This window comes from Coturnix japonica, chromosome Z (genome assembly GCF_054131305.1).
Source record: "Coturnix japonica strain WE chromosome Z, WE-NBRP24, whole genome shotgun sequence".
Lineage (NCBI taxonomy): Eukaryota > Metazoa > Chordata > Aves > Galliformes > Phasianidae > Coturnix > Coturnix japonica.
In genome coordinates, this window is record NC_140702.1 from 58063044 (window position 1) to 58081354 (window position 18311).

The window sequence follows — 18311 nt, forward strand, 5'->3', positions numbered from 1 at the left end:
GGGGCGGGGCTGTTTGCGGGTTGGGGGTCGCACGCTGCGCCGTGCCGGGATGGGCCGCGGCTGGCAGGCACTGCAGGCACTGCGGGCACTGCGGCTGAGGCTCCTGGGGCCACAGAAGGAGCTGGTGGGCACCGACCAGTTCGGCAATAAGTACTACCGTGTGCCGCAGTACCAGACCAGCGCAGGTAGGAGCGGGGTCTCCACTCAGGTTCTTTCCGGGACCCGGCTTGAGCGTGTTTTTGACGGCTGGGTGCCGGGTTATGAAGGGATTCTAGCTTCATCTGGGGGCAAGAATGGAGTATGTGAACAGTATTGACTTGCGGAATCAAACTCTATAATCCAGAGATGGGTTATAAAGCAGGTCTGTTTATTCCAGCGTTGCGCAGCGCCGGGTGCAAGGGGGATAGCTCCTCCAAACTTGCACCCCAACTTGTAAAATCATGACACAGATATAGGTACATCTCATACACAGTCATCATTTCTCGGAATTCTGATACATATTCAATGATTTCTTAGACTTCTAATACATAGTTCTAGGAATTCTGATACGTATTCAATAGTTCTTTAGCATACAGACCCCCTCTTGTCTTTAGCATGCAGACCGCCTCTTGTTCTTATCAGGGGGAATGCAACTCCTCTTCTGGTCGTCCTTGAGGTCTCACTCCTTATCTGCATCCTCTCTGCTCTCCCAGGCCCCTTGTTTCTTTTACTTGTTACCTTTAAGTTTCCTTTACTTATTTCTATAAACTACCTTTAAGTATCCTTTACTTATTTCTATAAACTACCTTTAAGTTTCCTTTACTTGTTTCTATAAACTACCTTTAACTATCCCCATTTTAGCCCCACTTTATTCCAAATTCCAGCAGAGCATCTGTTTCGTGCTTCACTGTTCAGTATCGATCTCTTCATGTGTTTTAAGCAGATGATGTCTGCCAGTTTTCTTTTGGTCTGTGCTGATCTTTGATGGAGGTTAGAATAGAATTACATGGAAATTGTGATACAAATGATTGATGCCCTGTGTCCTTCAGTTGTTCTCTTCTATACTCAGTCCTGGTTCTACAGCTCCCTTGAATGCTGGGGCCTTGTCTGCGTTAGTGAGGAGCAATACAAGCAGATCAATGGGTCTGTGTGGTCAGCTTTGAGTTTTCCTGAAGTTTTCCAATGCCTGATTCAGAGTTTGCTTCTTATTAAATTCTGTCTGATTCCCTGAACTAAAGGTCTGCAGTCCATGTAGTTCAGAGTTTGCAAGGGGAAGGGTGGGATGGGAAAGAAGTGTAAATGATGCACACTTGGCCACTGTACTGTCTGGTACCCAGTATCTTGTTGGGTTTTTAAGTGTTTCAAAAGGGAGGATTCCATCTTTAAAACAAACAAACAGCAAAACAAACAAACAATAATTAAAAAAAACTGACCAAAACAATGGCAACAGTTTGTATATGTAATCTACTTTGAGATCCAAATCAACATGTGATAAATAGAAACAAGTGCCTTGAATTGAGTCACTGCTGTCAGTAGAATCTCACAAGTATCCTAAAATCTGAAATGTCTCAGTCAGAAACAGGATGTGGTCAGTTTACATGGGGTAAGCCTCTGCTGGTTTCCAGTTAAATGTCTTGATTCCTAATTTTGACAGTATTTGAATACTTAGGTTATTATATTATTTTTAGTAACTTGAATGTATTTGTGATATAGGGAATCACCATGGTTTCCAGATTCAGTGGCATGTAAAGATTCTAACTTTGTCAGCTATTTGCATTACTTTGTAAAGGTCTGAAAGTAATGGCAAAAATACATGCATGAAGAGGGCTTCTTAGTTTTCCAGAGTGAACAGAGAAACACTTGACAGTTTGGAATGGCAAGTAAGGAAAACGTAAGACTGAGTAGTTTTGAGACTGGCTGTGTTAATTCCTGTGAAAGATATAAGTGTTGAAAATCTCTGCACTGGAAGAATGAGGAGTTAGTAGATTCAGTAGCAGAAGGCGATGCTAGAGATAGAAAAGTCGAAAAAAAATTATGAGCTTCAGTACAGGGGAAGGACTCTGAAGAAGAGATGGTTCTCCCCACAGAAATATGAAATAATCAGTGAGGTTTAGAGTACTTTTGTATTAAGGGGCACATGTTGCCTGAGCCTATGGTATGATCTGAGCTTTAAGATTGAAGCTGGTGTGAAAGACACGCTTCTCAGTATTTTTGTCAATACTGTGAGGCTGAAGTGGCAGAGTTTCTGTGGAAAACCTTTTCATGTGGAATGCCTGCTTGTGTTCACATAAAGAAATCTTTATCTGGGAAATTACTTATCACAACAAGCCAGAAATGTGCAAATAAGGGAGAATCTGCTTAAGGAGAAGATCATTATTAATTATGGGAACTGTGTAGCTTGTCTTGACTTTAATAGAAACATGTACATCTTTTTCCTGAATAAAAATACTATTCTGCTGGGATTAAAGAAATTCTGATGGATCTGTTTTACATAGTCTGTTACCTTCCTGTGCATCAGAAGTATAGAGCAGAATTTCTACTGTCTTTCCAAATTTGTTGTAAAATACCAAAGTATATAAAATATGATTTGCTGAAGACTAGGTTGAAACGTTCTTGTAATGCTTTGGGGAAGGAAAACATCTCTCTAAAGCTTATCTTCTGAGGTTAAAGCTAACACTTTCCATTTGACAATTACATTCCGCGCTAACACACATGAAACCCGAGGAAGAAGCAGAAACAGATTCTGATGGTATGAAGCATATGTACAGTGATTATAAAGCAATGCAGATAACTATACAGATTATTGGTGCATATTAAAAAAAAAATAAAAAAATGTTCAAACTGTGCTTTTTAAGTGTTGGTGGAAAGCTCATGTGTTTCAGTTAGAGATGTCTAATTTCCAGATAAAGAAATTCAGATTTTTGAATTTTGATTAATGTCTTTGTTACCAAATGTTGTAGCTTAATTATGTTGGGACTTAATTATTTTGAATACTAAAATAAAGTGCTGAGAAGGTGTTTTCTGTTTTGGGAGTATTTATAATATAACATCCAGTAGTAGCTGGCAGGTTCAGGTTTGTCCAGATGGTGGCAACACAGTTTTAGAAACAACTCCTAATCAGAACTCATGAAATTGAGCTTTCCTTTTCCTTACGTAGGTAAGGGAAACTGAGCTCTAAAAAAATGGTATGTGTATTTATATAGAAATTAAACTAGCATTGCAGACTACCAGCTTTGAGAAGAGCAATTCTAGAGTGACAAAACAGCTTTTCAGTATGCCTGGTATTTTATATAGCAAAGCAATTACACTGCAAAGAGCTTACTGTGGATTATAAAAGCATTAATATTTGAAAAACAGTGTTTGAGTGCACTGATGTATTTTTTTCCTTCAGCTTCCAGAAGTGAGTTGACAACAGGCATGGTACATTCAGCTTGCCAGCTTTAAAACCACAAATAGCAATAAGTAATCATAGGCATATGCAGTGCAACTTGGTTGTTGTCTATTGCCATGCCTGGCTATGATTTCCAGTGCGTACACTGATACTGTACAAAGATGCTGACCATGTTGATTTTGCCTGCCAGCATTAAGTTCTGTATGCTGTTCATTTGTTACTTTTAATTATTCAGGTGGTGGTTTGAGAGCCTGTATTCATTCATGTTCTGTGTGTGTTGTTATTTTTGTTTGGTCTTTTTGGTCCTGTCATTCCAGAAGATTAGAAAAGAAAAACCCACAAAATGGTGAGAACGAGATAGGTTTGCTACTTTGAGTAGTAGTTCTAGCTCAGATGTTGGCTGAACTGCTTGCTAGTCCATATTCACCTTGGAATGATTCTAATAACTCAGGGTTGCACTGTCCATTTTTGCCTGCTTGTGAAAGTGGATATTTGCAAGGAACTCATTTTCTTTTTCTTTGCTTGTGTTTGTAAAAGCATTGAGAATGGCTACCTTATTGCACAAAGCAAAATTCTGATTTGAACCTCTTGTAATGACTACAAAGGAGTAAAAGCAGTAGTTTAGAAATAAGTTGTGGATATTGTCTCATCTCTGAGATAATGTTTTAAAAATTCAGCGTAGTATCAGTTCTGTATCTTGGTAAGAATTGCTTCAGATGAAATAGAAATACCTGTTTATGCTATTAAAATATATTTGGTATTGTAATGTGGATATTTCATCATTTTTAAAAAAAGAAAGTTTCATTCCTGATTGGAGAAACATGAATACAGGACCAACAGCAATTTATAGTAATAAACAAATCATGACATTACTTCACTGTGATGTACAGTGATTTCCTGGGTTGTTCTTGCAATAGTTAACTGGGAATGTGATATTTTATGTAATCAGCTGTTTCTGTGAAGTTTCTGTTATTTCCTATAGAAGACTGCATGTTGTACTATGGAAGGGAAGACAGAGATACCTAAGATAATGTCCTAAAGATACATTTTAAGAATGATCTTGGTTCTGTCTGGAGGCCCGCTGCCATGAAAATCATAGTGCAGTGAACTGGGAACTGTATCATGAAGATCAGTTGGAGCCTACAGTTGCGCTTAACTGAATTTACTTCCCACCTTTCACCCATTTTGATAAGGGGAAGAATCAATCTAATGGTGGGTGAAAAAAGAAACTACTAGGGATTTTTGTTTTTTGCCCTTGGTTGGCTTTATCAGTCTCTTCTGATGGAAAAGCCATTATTCTGAATTTTTGTTTTTCCTATCAAAACACTTCAGGAAATCATACCCAACTTGAAAAAGTTCATTGGAATTACTCTGGCCTAAAAGTTTGGAATTTTAAAATGTTTAGGTATGTGTTAATTGATCATTTCAGGCTCTGCTTTCAAACATTCATGTACTTGCCATGCAAGCGGAATACATTCAGTAGTCCCTGGCTTGTAGAAAACTATTACAGCTTGCTTGCTTATCTTTAAGCACAAACACTGTAGAAATGCTTTCACGAAGCTACACTACCTGATACTTGAAATAAAGGACCTGTTGATTAAAATACATCTACTTGCATGTTCTGGCCGCTTTTGAGATGAAAGGGATTGTGTTCCCTTCCTCATTTGTTCCGAGGTTATTGTAGATGTATTACCCTTGGTGCAGAGATTTCATGAAGGAAATCTTTCTGTAATGGTAAGAAATGGCATAACTTGACGTACTAAAACAGCTTACTAAAGATATTTGGGGAATTAATTGTAATTGAATCATGAACTAGAAGTTAAATTCATTATTATAATTGGAGTACGGTGGAATCCAAAGGCAAATTCTATGTAATGCATTGTTCTGTGTTGATGCATACAGTGCAAATTCATGCGCTGTTGGGTGTGGAGAGGAAATAATCCTTCTTTCTTTTCTTTGAAACGTTTTTGTTATTCCTCAGTTGGAAGGCAAGTCCTGAAACTAGCCATAGCTTCACAGGCTGGCTTCCTGGCTGTGCAGGCAGAATAGATTTACTGAACTGTTTAGACAAAACATTGTTAGGTATCACATAATGCTGAAGTTACAGTTGCGAGGTCATTTGTTCTGTATTGATCAGGTGTGGATTTATACAGGATGCTAAGTGGATTATAGACGTCTGTGCTGTTACACTGACATTCCTCCATGCAATACAGATTTAGTGATAAGTTCTTCTCATTGTTTCTGCCAGCCCTGTTTACTGTGACTGTTCCTGGTGCATCTTCCTTGGAGTATTAATGGAGTTAGGAAATCTCAAACAATTTTTTCTTCCATATTGTGGTTTCATTATCTGTAGAGAGCTTTTTCTGTTTCTCATTCTACCAAATACTAAATGGGAGACCAAGTGCTGGGTTCTGTGCTTTGGTTGCAAATCCAGGCAGTGCTACAGTCTTGGAGCTGTGTATTGGAGAGCAGCTATTAGAAAAATTCCCACAAATCCTGCTCAGTTAGCACTGGAGCTTTCTAGCTCACCTTGCTGTTCAGAATGCTGACACAGCAGAAAAAGCTGAAAGTCAATGAGGTAGCACGAGAGAGAAATGTAACCATAGCAAGAAAGATTTGTGATTTTTCTGTTGTTTGTTTTGAGCACAGTGTTGTTGACATATTTTAGGGTAAGTGTCATGAAAGACTAGTTGTAGGTTGGAAATGAGGTGACAGAAGACAAAGACTTGGATCAGAGATTTTCTTTTGTAATGATTATAGTTAGAAATAAGTGTTTTGGAGAGAATGAAAAGTAATATTCAATGGTAGCTTAAATGTTGGGCAGCGATAGGATTTTAGGGTACAATCAACTTATAACTGCCATTTAAAGCAATCTAATGAGAGAGAGGAAAAGAACAGAACTGTACTTGCCATAGGGATTATGGAGAGCCTTAACCCTTAAGAGATGTTCAACCCAACTCATCCCTGAAGGTGGAACTATTTTTTTCTAACATTATTCTGTGTGTGATAATGTCTGTTGGTTTTTTTTTTTTTCCAACATTCAATTTGAAGTGTTTCATAAACGTATAATGGGATATAATAATGTCATCTTAGTCTCCGCAGAATTATTTTCATTGTTTTGGGAATGGCTTATCTGTTTCTTGAGAGGGGGGTAGCTCTCATTCTGAAGTATCAGTCTAGTTCAAAAATGAGAATTTCCATCTGTTTAATTATGGTACATAATATTTTTTAATCTCTGAAACACTTTATCATATCTAAAATTGACAGAGTGATCTGTTGATTTTTTTGTTTTCTTGCACACCTCCTGGTATCTCTTGATACAGTTCAGATTGAAAAGAAATTATTCTACATTATAATTTGGGTACCTCTCAGTAGTGAGGAATGGTAACACATTACGTTCAGAATAGGAATGAAAACTTTTAAGTTGTGACTGAAGAAGCCTAGCAGTAGTTGACAGTAGGATGACTAAGTGTTTCAAAGGTATGTAAGTTACTTTCAGGAAGACCTGTAGATGGTTCATGATGCTTCAGAAGCTTTTGGATGCTGTTTTAGAATTTAGAAAAAATATGTGTACTGTTGAAAAGTGAGTGAAGGTGGACAGCCACAGAGGCTTATACATTTGGAAGCTGTGTCTGAGTGGAGATAACATGAATACAGTTCTGTCTGCAAATATTAGCATTTACTATAGGAGTTTACTACCTGGAGGATGTTGTAGTGAGGTGAAGGTATGCTTCTTCTCCTGCTTAACTAGTGATAGGATGAGGGGGAATGGTCTCAGGTTGCAGCATGGGAGGTTCAGATTGGATGTTAGGAAAACGTTCATCTTCAAAATATCAGTCTGGTGCTGGAACAGGCTGCCTAGAGAGGTGGTTAAGTCACTGTCCATGAGGGCAATGTAGACATGATTCTAAGGCAGGTAGTTCAGTGGTGGTGAGTGGGTGGTTGGGCTGGATGATCTTGGAGATCTTTTCTTAGCTTGGTGATTCTGTGATTCAAAGCTACCTCAGAAGGAGTGAGGGAAGGAGAAGATTCTACTTAAGTGCAGTGAGATGTTGTTTATTCTTGATTCTGACAGTGACACAGTCATAGTTGGCTGGCTTGATGTTTGCACCCTTATTGAAAAAGTGCCTATATTTTAAGTGTTACCTTATGTTAAGCACCTAAGCTTGAGTATTATCATATATGTCTATATTGCTAGGTTATTTAACTCATTTAATTGTAATCATGTAATCATAGAATGTCTTGGGTTGGAATGGACTTTAAAGGTTATCTGTTTCCAACCCCTCAGCATATAAAAGCATTCTATTTAGTCTGCAATGGCCTTGATTTTAGGAATTCTGTATGATATTGGAGAATTGCGTATATGAAATGTATCTGTGTACTACATTCCAAGTTATGTAATATAAAACTAAATCTAAGCTGAGTGATTAAAAAAAAAAAGCAAATTACAGTGGGTAAATACACATAGAATGGATTCCTGGTGCCTGTGCTTTGTAAATATTGTAGTTAGCACTTTTGGTGGTGTTTATCCAAATACTTTGTCAAATATACACAGATTTTCTTGCTATGTCTTCCACTTCTAGCTTGTTCTCATTCTGAAAATTAACTTTAAATTTTGTGTATACAAAAGCAGGTGCCCTATTGAATGATTGTGTGAACTGAATAACAGACCTTTGTTTTGGGAGATAGTATTTTTATTGAAACATTGGAAACAGAATCATGATTTCCAGTGTTGGTGATGTACAGTGGTTTGGTACTTCCTCCCAGCCTCTGGCCTCAGCACATGCATTCATCCCAGTAGAGGAGAAAACAAATAGAAGACATCTAGTCCTTAGCAGATAAATGTATACGTTGTTTTTGCTATGGAATTTCTTATTGGGAATGGTATTCCTTTATGTGAAAAGGCGATGAGAAGGGTATGTAATAAATGGATTATTTAGTCTGTTTCCAAATTGGTGAAGTAGTATTTTACATATTTCATGATAATGTCTGCAGAAGAGAGAAGAAAATATTCTTCTGAAGCAACATACTTGGGTTGCTGTTTTACAGTGCATAGACTGTGTGTGCTTTTTAAACTACCGTAATAGAATGAGAAATCTTATTTTACTTTGCAGCATTAAAAGAAGACTCTTCAAAACTGTACTGACAGTTTCAGTCCTGGATATTTAATATGTATTTTCCTTTTTCCTTCAGCAGTTAATGTGAAGATTTACAAGAAGCAACCTTTCACTGCAGAGTTTTTCCTCCTTAGATATTTGACAATTTTGACACTATGGAAAATTGTTTTAAGTTTGATTGCAGCCAATTTCTGATATATATCAATGCAAAATACTCAAAAATGAATAGAGTTCATGGAGCTGATTTGAGAAGCCTTTGGAATACACTGAAGGCCTTGCTATTTTATGCTTTAATTAAAAGGAATAGAAAAAATGATCTAATTTTTTTATGCAAAAGGTTTTTTAAACATACCACTTTCCATGGGTCATTATTTAACTCTTTCAATGACAGTGAAAATGAGGAGAAAAATGACCTGTCTCAAGCTTGTAGGCTCCATATCTGGGCTGGCTCTATTTTAGTGCAGCTCAAATTCTAACACGAGAAAATTGCAGAAATTTACAATTCAAAATATGCTTCATCAGGAAGAAATCCACAGATTGTTTTGACACTCAACTGGAAATTCAGCATGAAGATGGACGTCTCATGAAATTTGCAGCTGCTGATTGAATTTCTATTTCCATAAAGGCCATCAACAATAGCAGCCTGCAGGGGAAGTGAAGGAAAAATGACAGAAATTGTGAGGCTAGCATTTTTTTTCCTTAGCCTTATAGTAGCAAATTACGTGTAATAAGGTCCTGCACTGACCAAGATTAAAGAAAAATATAGGCAGCCAGAAGGAAATTATATCTTAGTTTAATTGATTTGAACTAAAAATGTCCAAATTTGATACTTAAATATACATTAGTAATCTGTATGGTATGTAACATTCTGCTACAAATCAAAAGTGTCCTTAAGCGGAAAAATAAGACAACTGCTGGTAATTACAGGAGGTGTCATATAGGCATTTGATTTTTATAATAAATTCCCAGGATTGAGAATGAATGCTAACAGAATGTGCAGAAGTAGATCATCTCTGTTAGGGGTAAAAATCTCATCTCTTCAACACGCATTTGCTCCATCGCATTCGTAGGCACACACTTAGATGTTATGAGAGGCTATGCAAGACCTGCATTTCTTTTTGAGTAAGAAGTCTTGTTACGTTGGTCTTTTAAAAAAGGAAGTTTGCATTCACAAATACAGGATGAGGTTGTCAAAACAATTAGTAAGAGATGATGTTGAGACAAATGTCATAATATAATCAAACAGACATATCTATTGTAAATGAATTTTTGTGTCTTGCTTTCCTTTTGTGTTTCCATTGAAGTAGATGAGTGGGGAGAATTTTTAAATGTTGAAGTATATCCTTTTTAGTAGAAACATTATTATAATTATCACCATATTATCACCATATAAGTTGTATTCAGAATTATTTTCCTCATAATTAGTGATCTGTATTCGCTGCAGTTTCATCATGTCTTGCAAGCTAAACAGTGTCAACAAAAATAATTCTGAGATCAGTAGACATGTGAATGTTCCTGAAACCAATAAAGGAGTTTTTGTAGCTGGTGTCATTTCTTGACAAATGCAAGTCAAGATGTGGCCTGGAGAGTCTTATGCTATTGTGTGACCTTTAGTGGGAAGGTTGTTTGTGTTTGCTTGTTTTTTATATTAGTTGATTTAAAGCATCTTCAAGCTTTATTCAGTGCTTCTTGCACGCCATGTCTCACTTGAACATGCTGAGAAAGTGATTTTTCACTTGCTCTCCTCAAGAGCTGTGTGGTTTCTCTTGTTTCACAGCAGAATTATGCTTTAGTATGTTGAAACACAGGTTGTGTGTAGTCATAACACCAGTACAGCTTAGCCTGTTGAGATATTTAAGAGTATAAGTGTTATGTGGCATCTCAGTATAAAGACATGAGAATCATATATCTTAGCTTCTCAAATCAGAAAGGAGTGTGTTGGAATTCTAATGAGATTAATTTGATAACTTTGCCTTAATAAGAATCTCTATGAACATCATCATTTCTATGAGTTTACATTTTAGATATTAAGTTAGGAAAGTGTAATAACACAATTTTATTTCTAGTCTTGTGAAAATTAAAATACGGTTTAGGAAATTAGGAGTCTTTGAAAAGTACCTGAAAAGGTCCTGAACTGTCAAGTGCTTCTTTAAAGATTTTTAGCAGCTATGTGAGTATGAAGTTTGCAATTCAGTCTCATAGTTTTTTTTCATTGGCATCAACATAAATGCTCTCAAGTAGAAGCTTCTACATATACTTAGTGGCTTCAGTTGTTGCAATTACTGCTTTAGCATTTAATAACAGCAAAATATTTGAAAATCACAAGGCATACCGTTGAGTAGGTACTTGGTTAGGTATTTACATACTTTGAAATTTCATGGACCTCTGTATTTGCTGGTTAGCCCAAAATTTATTTAGTGAGTCAAACTGTGACAGTAGAAAAACTGACAAGAGAGGACTGTATGGTGCTTTTTTTTGTACATTTATTTTATTAACATGCCACATGACCATGGAAACTCCCAAATTTGAGGAGATGAATTCCTGGGTTGAATCATGTAAAAACATTCTCTGGTTTTCAGTTAGATTTTCCCTATTCCACTCCTTTCTTCTGGTGTTCTAAATAAAGGGACGTTGTTGCAGTACCTTGTTTTTGTGAAAGTTTTTTTCCTTCTTCACTGCCTGCACCACTTTGATCTGACCAGAATCAGCTCAAATGTTCTTGTGATTTGTTTTGTTTGTTCCCTTCTGTATGAACATTATTGGAAAACACGTTTAGTAATGGGTGTTCACAGGCCAGCCAGCTTAGAGATGCGAACTTCTGAAGCAGGGGTTAAAAAGTAGTCAGCAGTATACAATAAGAGTTAATTCAGGCAATTTTTTAAAGCTGTTGAAAGATTCTGTGCTATCAGTCTCAGTACACTAAGTGATTGTACTTTTTAGGAAGTATTATTTGATCTAATTTAAAAGCAAAAAAATAGAAAAGAAAAAAAAAGTGCCAAAATGGTAACACTTGGAAACACTTGCTTTTCTTATTTCTCTAACCAAGTAAAGATTTTTTTTTTAATTCTTATTTTTGTCGATTTAAAAATATATTGTTTAGCATACTTTTGACTTTAAATACTAAAAGCTATTGAAATATATCCAAATATGAACAACGATAATTAAGCTCCTATAACTGTTTATTTTGTTATTTTGAAGCACGTGGCAATACCTGAAGAATGCTACTTCACCTACTGGATGAGCAGGGAGAGGTTTTTTGTTGTTGTTTTTAACAGAATAGTCACATTCAGCACGTGTCGGGTTTACATCAGTGTTTGCAGATAGGGCCTGTTAAAAAATAAATAAATTACAGAGCACACCACCAACTTCAGAGTCACACTGGTGTGCTTAGGTGGAGTCTGTCTCCTGTCTTAAATGTTAGGAACTCTGCATCTAGCTGAGATGCTGCTAAGAGTTGTGTAATTGCTTTGCAGATGAGAATGAGCAACTGAACCATAGTGGGAGTTTATTTTTTGTGGTATGTTGATGTATCTGTGTATTCCCCCCTGTGGCGCAAGTGGTAGAAGTGCCGCTCTGCTACACAGGAGGCTCGAGTCCCGGGGGGCTGGACTCGATGATCTCTAAGGTCCCTTCCAACCCGCACGAGACTATGATACTATGATCTGCATCTTTGTTTTGTTTTCCTGACTGGATGGTGGGCTTAACTGATTGCTTTTGTCTGCTCTCAAATATTCTGTCTTGGGCTATACCAGATAGTACAAACACAGCTGTGAAGCATAATTTCATAACTTTCATGATAGAATGAATAACATATAACTCTTACCCTTTATTTCAGAAGTTGTGCTCTTGTTTTTACTTCTCCATGCTCTGCAGTGAAAAGCAAACAAAATAGCATACTAATATTCTCTAATCCTTCGAGTACAGTGCATAATATTAGCTGTAACTGTGTTCAGGTCTTGTATATTACTGAATGTTCTTGGCAAATCTCAAACCTGTAATCCTTTTGTAAAATTTTTTAAAAACTTATTAAAAAAAAATATATATAGCATTAGCTGCTTTAGTGCAGCCGACTGTAATAATTCCATTTATACTGTTTAAAAAAAAAAAAAAAAAGAGATGGCAAATGAGAGTTTGTGAATGATGTATAATTGAAACGTAATTAATCATTCAAACCAGAATGTAACACTGCTTTTTTTGGGCTATATTGCTTAATAGATGTTCTCCACAGCTGTAACTTTCTTTTCATTTCACTTACAACTCATACCCTTGCTGTTATTTACCATTTTTCTCCCCTGCATGACTGCATTTTTGTTTATTTTCATGCATTGTTTTTATTTATAAAATACAAGTTACTGTACCATTTCATATCTACTTGCTAAATGCACTTGTATACATGCTAAATCCCTGTTTTAAATAGGTTTTTCATACATTTGCAGAAAATACTTGGTACTTCATGCCTGGATTATTATTATTATTTTTTCACATTTTGGCAGTAATTGGTAGAAAACAGTTTCCTGAATCTGATAGACCAAAACAAACTAAAAGAACAGCTGGGAGTAAGCTTCTACATGCCAGAGCACCAGACATCCACCAGCTATTCAAGAAGTGGTGTTTGTACTAGCTTTATTTGCACCTTAGTTGGAAAAGGATTGTGATATTGCATGCTTCCAGTATGTTTATTGTAGATTAATTTACAAAACAGAGATTTTTTTTTTTGTAAAGGTGTATTATCTGTTTGGGGCTTTCTGCTGTTTTGCTGAGATAGAATTTGCAAGGCGTTTTATGTATTATTTCCTATCAGAGTGATCTTAATGTTTTTCATTTTTTAATCCAGTAAACTGTTAGTTGTTATGCATGTGGAAAGACTCGTGCTCAGAGCTATTGCCACCAATGGGATGGATGTGGCTTGAACACTTGGCAGAGCTCACTAGTGAACTCTCTGCTAATTTTTTTTGCCTCTAAGCATTTCTAAGTTTCTGGACCCTTAACAGCAAAGGTATATGTGGAAAAGATCTGAATGAAGGGAATATTAGGTTTATTTGACAGATCCTTAAGAGAAGTGTTTTCTGAAGGAGTACCGGACTTGAGGTAGAATGAGGTAGACAGTTTGGGCCATTAATAATCCAAGTGGGTGGTAAAACATACAAACTTCTGATGAAGTTACTGAAATAGATAGCATCTCAAATAGATATCTTGGTGGTAATCATTTTCTCACTTCTCAAATCCTTCATTTCTTATCTTCCAGACATCATTACATTTCTGTTCTTTTAAAATGGTAACATAATCAGCAATTTAAATATTGTATGTATGTATATATATAACTATTTCTCTTTCCTCTTTCTCTCTTTTGTCGTAGGGCAAATTAAACCTGAAAGAAGGTTTGTAGAAGCAGTAAATCGGCAAGCATACCAGTATGAGATGGGTGATTTTCCAACAGAATGGGAAGGTAAATCTTAAATATTTCGTTTTTTTTTTCAAGATGACTTTGTCATTGAATTTGGATTCATTTTTAATGGAATGCCTTACAGTGTGAATAGGCAGTCTCTTTAATTTTGAGTTACTTTTTTATAATTGCTTAGATATGAGTTCTTAAAGGGACTCCTTTACAAATAAGGATAAGTAGTGTTTAGGAAGCTGCTTTTGTTGTGCTGCTTTGTTTTCTCTCCTTTTTTATTTTTTCTAGAGAGCTGCTTTCACCTGTGCTTGGTTCCGCCAGGCACAACTTTGTCACTTGTAGCTAATCCATAGTGACCATATCATGTAAAGCCAGTCATCCTGGCATTTCTCTCAATTTCCTTACTTCATGCTGTATGGCTAGAAAAGTCTTGTAACCTATATGAACAAATGTACTGTCCCTGGAAATATTTAAGGGCCAAAATATTGTGTGAAATCAGTCATCCTTAAGGGGTGTGAGAGCCTGAAGTGAAATTTGAAGAGGGTCCAGGATAAATCTCATTGTATTTCTATGATACATTGCCTATACAGCTAGTAAACTGAGGGGCTGATTTTGTCACTCTGTTTATCAAGTTATTAGTAATTATTAAATAGGTTGAGGCCAAGTAGGAAGCTACAAAGCAAGTAGATGTACCAAACATCCAGATTGCAAGCTCAGTCTGTGCAAGCTGTTACTCTGACTTGGGAGAGGATGTTTCAATGTTAGTCCTGGAAGTTTATTGAATATAGGGCTAAGAGGTTTTCCCAGAGTATCTCTCTTAAAGATACTGTTTTTAAAGTGGTCTTAAGGATTACATTTCTGTAAAGGGCTGCGAAGGTGATCAGAATGCTGGAGCACCTCTATTACAAGGAAGGGCTGAGGAAGCCAGGCTTTGACAGCTTGGGAAAGAGAAGGCTCCAGAGGAGGCCTCAGTGGGGGGGCCTTCTAGTACTTGAAGGGAGCTTACAGGTAGGAGGGGTGGGCTAACTTTGTACATGATCTTGTAAAGATAGGACAGGAGGGAATGGCTTTAAAATAAAAGAGGGAAAAATTAGGGTAGATGTTAGATTTTTTTTTTTTTTACTTGGGAGGTGAGACAATGTGAGACAATGGCACAGCTGCCCAGAGGAACTGTGGATGCCACATTACTGGAAGTGTTCAAGGACAGGTTTGATGGGGTCGTGGGCAACCTGAGCTGGTGGGGCACAGCCGTGCCCATGGCAGGGAGGGTTGACACTGGATGATTGTTAAGGTCCCTTCCAACCTAAGTTATTCTAATAGTTCTAATCCCTGCACACAATTTGAAGATTATGTGTTTTTGCTTAGCCTCTTGTATTTTAGGACAAGCTAAAGAAGTATGCTTTTCCTTTCCCTAGGCAATATGGATGCAGCCAACAGATAACCTTTCTGTAATGTTAATTCCAAATGTTGACCTGCCGTAGAATATGTAATTTACCTCCTCAGGACATGTCAGTAGTGCTCCCAAGAGGAGATTGGCAATTTTACATGCCTACAGTGATTCCTGAGATTGCATGCTTCATGCAGCAATAAAGCTCATCTAATCCTTGTCTTTTGTTTTTTTCCTGGTAACATTCAGTGATTAATGGTAGTCTTAATTTGAATGCTCACTTTTGCATTCATTACAGTGCCTTATGTGCCAGTAGGAGTCTTAAAGTTCAATGAAAATCCTGTGCATACTAATAAGAATGCAAATTAGTGCTAGTGAAAGAACACAAGGGTCTTAAGGTAGAAAACATCCAGCTAACTTGCAAAATTCCTTTTAGATAGAAGTGGCATTACAGTGCATACAGAAGGCAGGAAGTGCCATCCAGATAAATTAAAAGCACCACCATATTTAGTTGGAAATGGGGGCAATCAATTCATTTTACCAAAGCTTTGGAGGGCCTGGATGACAGACAAGCATCTACATGTAAACTCTGCTGCTTTAGCCATTTTGAAGCATTTTGGCTGAAATGAAAATTTCTCTTCTTCTCATCTTGTATCTTGGTCTGTGCTTTGTGTTAAATGTTTCTGAAGTGGATTTTTGCAGAGGAAACATTGTATATTAAAGCTACGTTCATGTTAGGGCTATGAAGAGATTCTAGTCATAAGAAGAAATTCTAGTACATTTTGTTATACTTCTCAGTTACACAGCAGTGAATAAATTTTTCATTAAATAATTATTTTCTAATGCAGTTCATTAGAGATACAGTGAGTGGTAATTTGAATGGTAAAGTGAAATTACCTGTAGTAAGTTGGAAAATGGTTTTCATTATTTGTTTCAGCAATTTTTATGTGGACTTAGGATTACAAACTTTGTTCGTTTGACATGTATTAAAGCTGATAGCTCCTATATAGCATGTATCAAGTGCTTTTTATAGATGGAGAGAAAAACAGAATCATAGAGTGATAGAATTGCTCAGGTTGGAAAAGACCTTCAAGATCAAGTCCAACCACAACCTAATGATACTACCCTAACTCTTACAACCCTCTGCTAAATCATATCTCTGAGCACCGCATGCAAACAGCTCTTAAACACATTCAGGGATGATGACTCAACCACCTCCCTGGGGAACCTGTTCCAGTGCTTAACATCCCTTTCTATGAAGAAGTTTGTCCTGATATCCAACCTGAACTTGCCCTGGCACAACTTAAGGCTGTTTCCCCTCATCCTGTCACCAGTAGAGCTCTCACTGTAAGCACCTTTCAGATACTGGAAAAGAGCAATAAGCTCTCCCCTCAGCCTCCTCCTCCTCAGACTAAATAGCCCCAGTTCCTTCAGTTGCCCCTTGAAAGGCATATTCTTCAAGCCCTTCACAATACTTGTTGCCCTTCTTTGGACCTGTGCCCAAAACTGAACACTCAAGGTGAGGCCTCACCAATGCCAAGTACAGGGACAGGATGACATCCCTAGTCCTGCTCACCACACCATTCCTGATACAAGCCAGGATGCCATTGGCCCTTTTGGCCACCTGGGCGCACTGTTGGCTCATATTCAGCCGACTGTCCATCAGCACACCAAGGTCCCTTTTTGTCAGGCAGCTTTCCAGCCACTCCTCCCTAAGCCTGTAGGGTTGCCTGGGGTTGCTGTGACCAAAATGCAGGACCCGACACTTGGCCTTATTGAAACTTGTACAGTTTGCCTTGTCCCATTGATCCAGTATATCCAGGTCCCTCTGTAGTGCCTTTCTTCCCTCTGGCAGATCAACACTCCCTTCCAACTTGGTGTTTACTGCAAACTTACAGAGGATGCACTCAGTCACCTCATCAAGATCATTAATAAAGGTGTTAAGTAGAAGTGGCACTGGTACCGAGCCCTGGGGGACACTGCTCATGCCTGGCTGCCAACTGGCTTTGACTCCTTTGACCACAACTCTTTGGACCCAGCCATCCAGCCAGTGCTTCACCCAGTGAAGTGTATGCCCATCCAAACCATGGGCAGAGCCAGCTTCTCTATGGGGATGTTGTGGGGGAGATGACAACTGTATATTGTGGGAGAGCATGGTAACTCTATGTGTTATTTGTGAATTTAAATAGATATATGTTGATAATTGTACATTTGGATAATAGTATGAGAAATAAATTGAAGATAGTTTGGTCATTTTTGAGTGTTTTTATTGACTGTGATATATGCCAATTGATATATGCCAAGCAAGATTGGACATGGTGCCACTTCTGTGTCTGCAATGGAATCCCCCTGGATTGCTGCTTCCAGTGAGCTCTGCACTGACAGGCAGCTCGTGGTAGGAACAGACATACAGCTATTGATTATAGTTCATGATGGGAAACCAAAATCACAGGACAACCAACACTGCCACAGCTGTAATTATACTGCTGTCCTTTCTAACATGAATTTGCTGAGATGGAGGGAGCATCCCTTCTTTCCCTCTGTTATCCTACCTCGCCCTTGATGCAGCATGTAAAACCTTACAGCCTATCTGCAATGGGCAAACAGAGCTTATGCAAGTTTAGGGCTATATTTTACACCCCATGAAAGAACTGTAGTCAGCACTAATGTTTATAAGAAGTTTTCAAACTTTAACAGTGCCTGAGGCATATACAGTAGTCATTTTTCAGAGTAGTCTAAAGCTTTTCATACTTTTCAGCTGTCACTGTGTTGTTTTCTCAGGGTGGAACTCTGCTTTTTGTATAGCAAGCTCAACAAAAGGCCGAGTCTTAAGTCCTGTTCTGGCATTCTAGGAAGTGTGTAAGCTGTGCCCAAGCTCTCATAACAGGAATGTGTTTTTTTCTTTCTTCTGTGATGGCTGAGGCTGAGGGGACTTAACATACTGGGACTTGATACTTTGGGAAATGCTATTTTGGCTTGCCACTGTGTTTGCTTTCTGTTACAAAGTCAATATCCCTTTGAGTTGTAATACTATCTGTGATC

The 18311-nt window shown here is 37.6% G+C and overlaps 1 protein-coding gene across 2 annotated transcripts in view; it reads left to right on the forward strand.

The window, feature by feature from the left end:
- NDUFAF2 (NADH:ubiquinone oxidoreductase complex assembly factor 2) overlaps window positions 1–18311 on the forward strand; it is a 29664-nt gene that overhangs the window by 191 nt on the left and 11162 nt on the right. The window contains exons 1-2 of one of the 2 annotated variants that reach the window (XM_015848768.3): window positions 16–185; window positions 13844–13933. In XM_015848768.3, coding sequence (XP_015704254.2) covers window positions 50–185; window positions 13844–13933 — 226 coding nt within the window. In that variant the 5' untranslated portion in view covers window positions 16–49. Of the gene's footprint in view, window positions 1–15; window positions 186–13843; window positions 13934–18311 lie in introns of those variants that run through there. The other variant, XM_085528839.1, reaches the window with a different exon arrangement.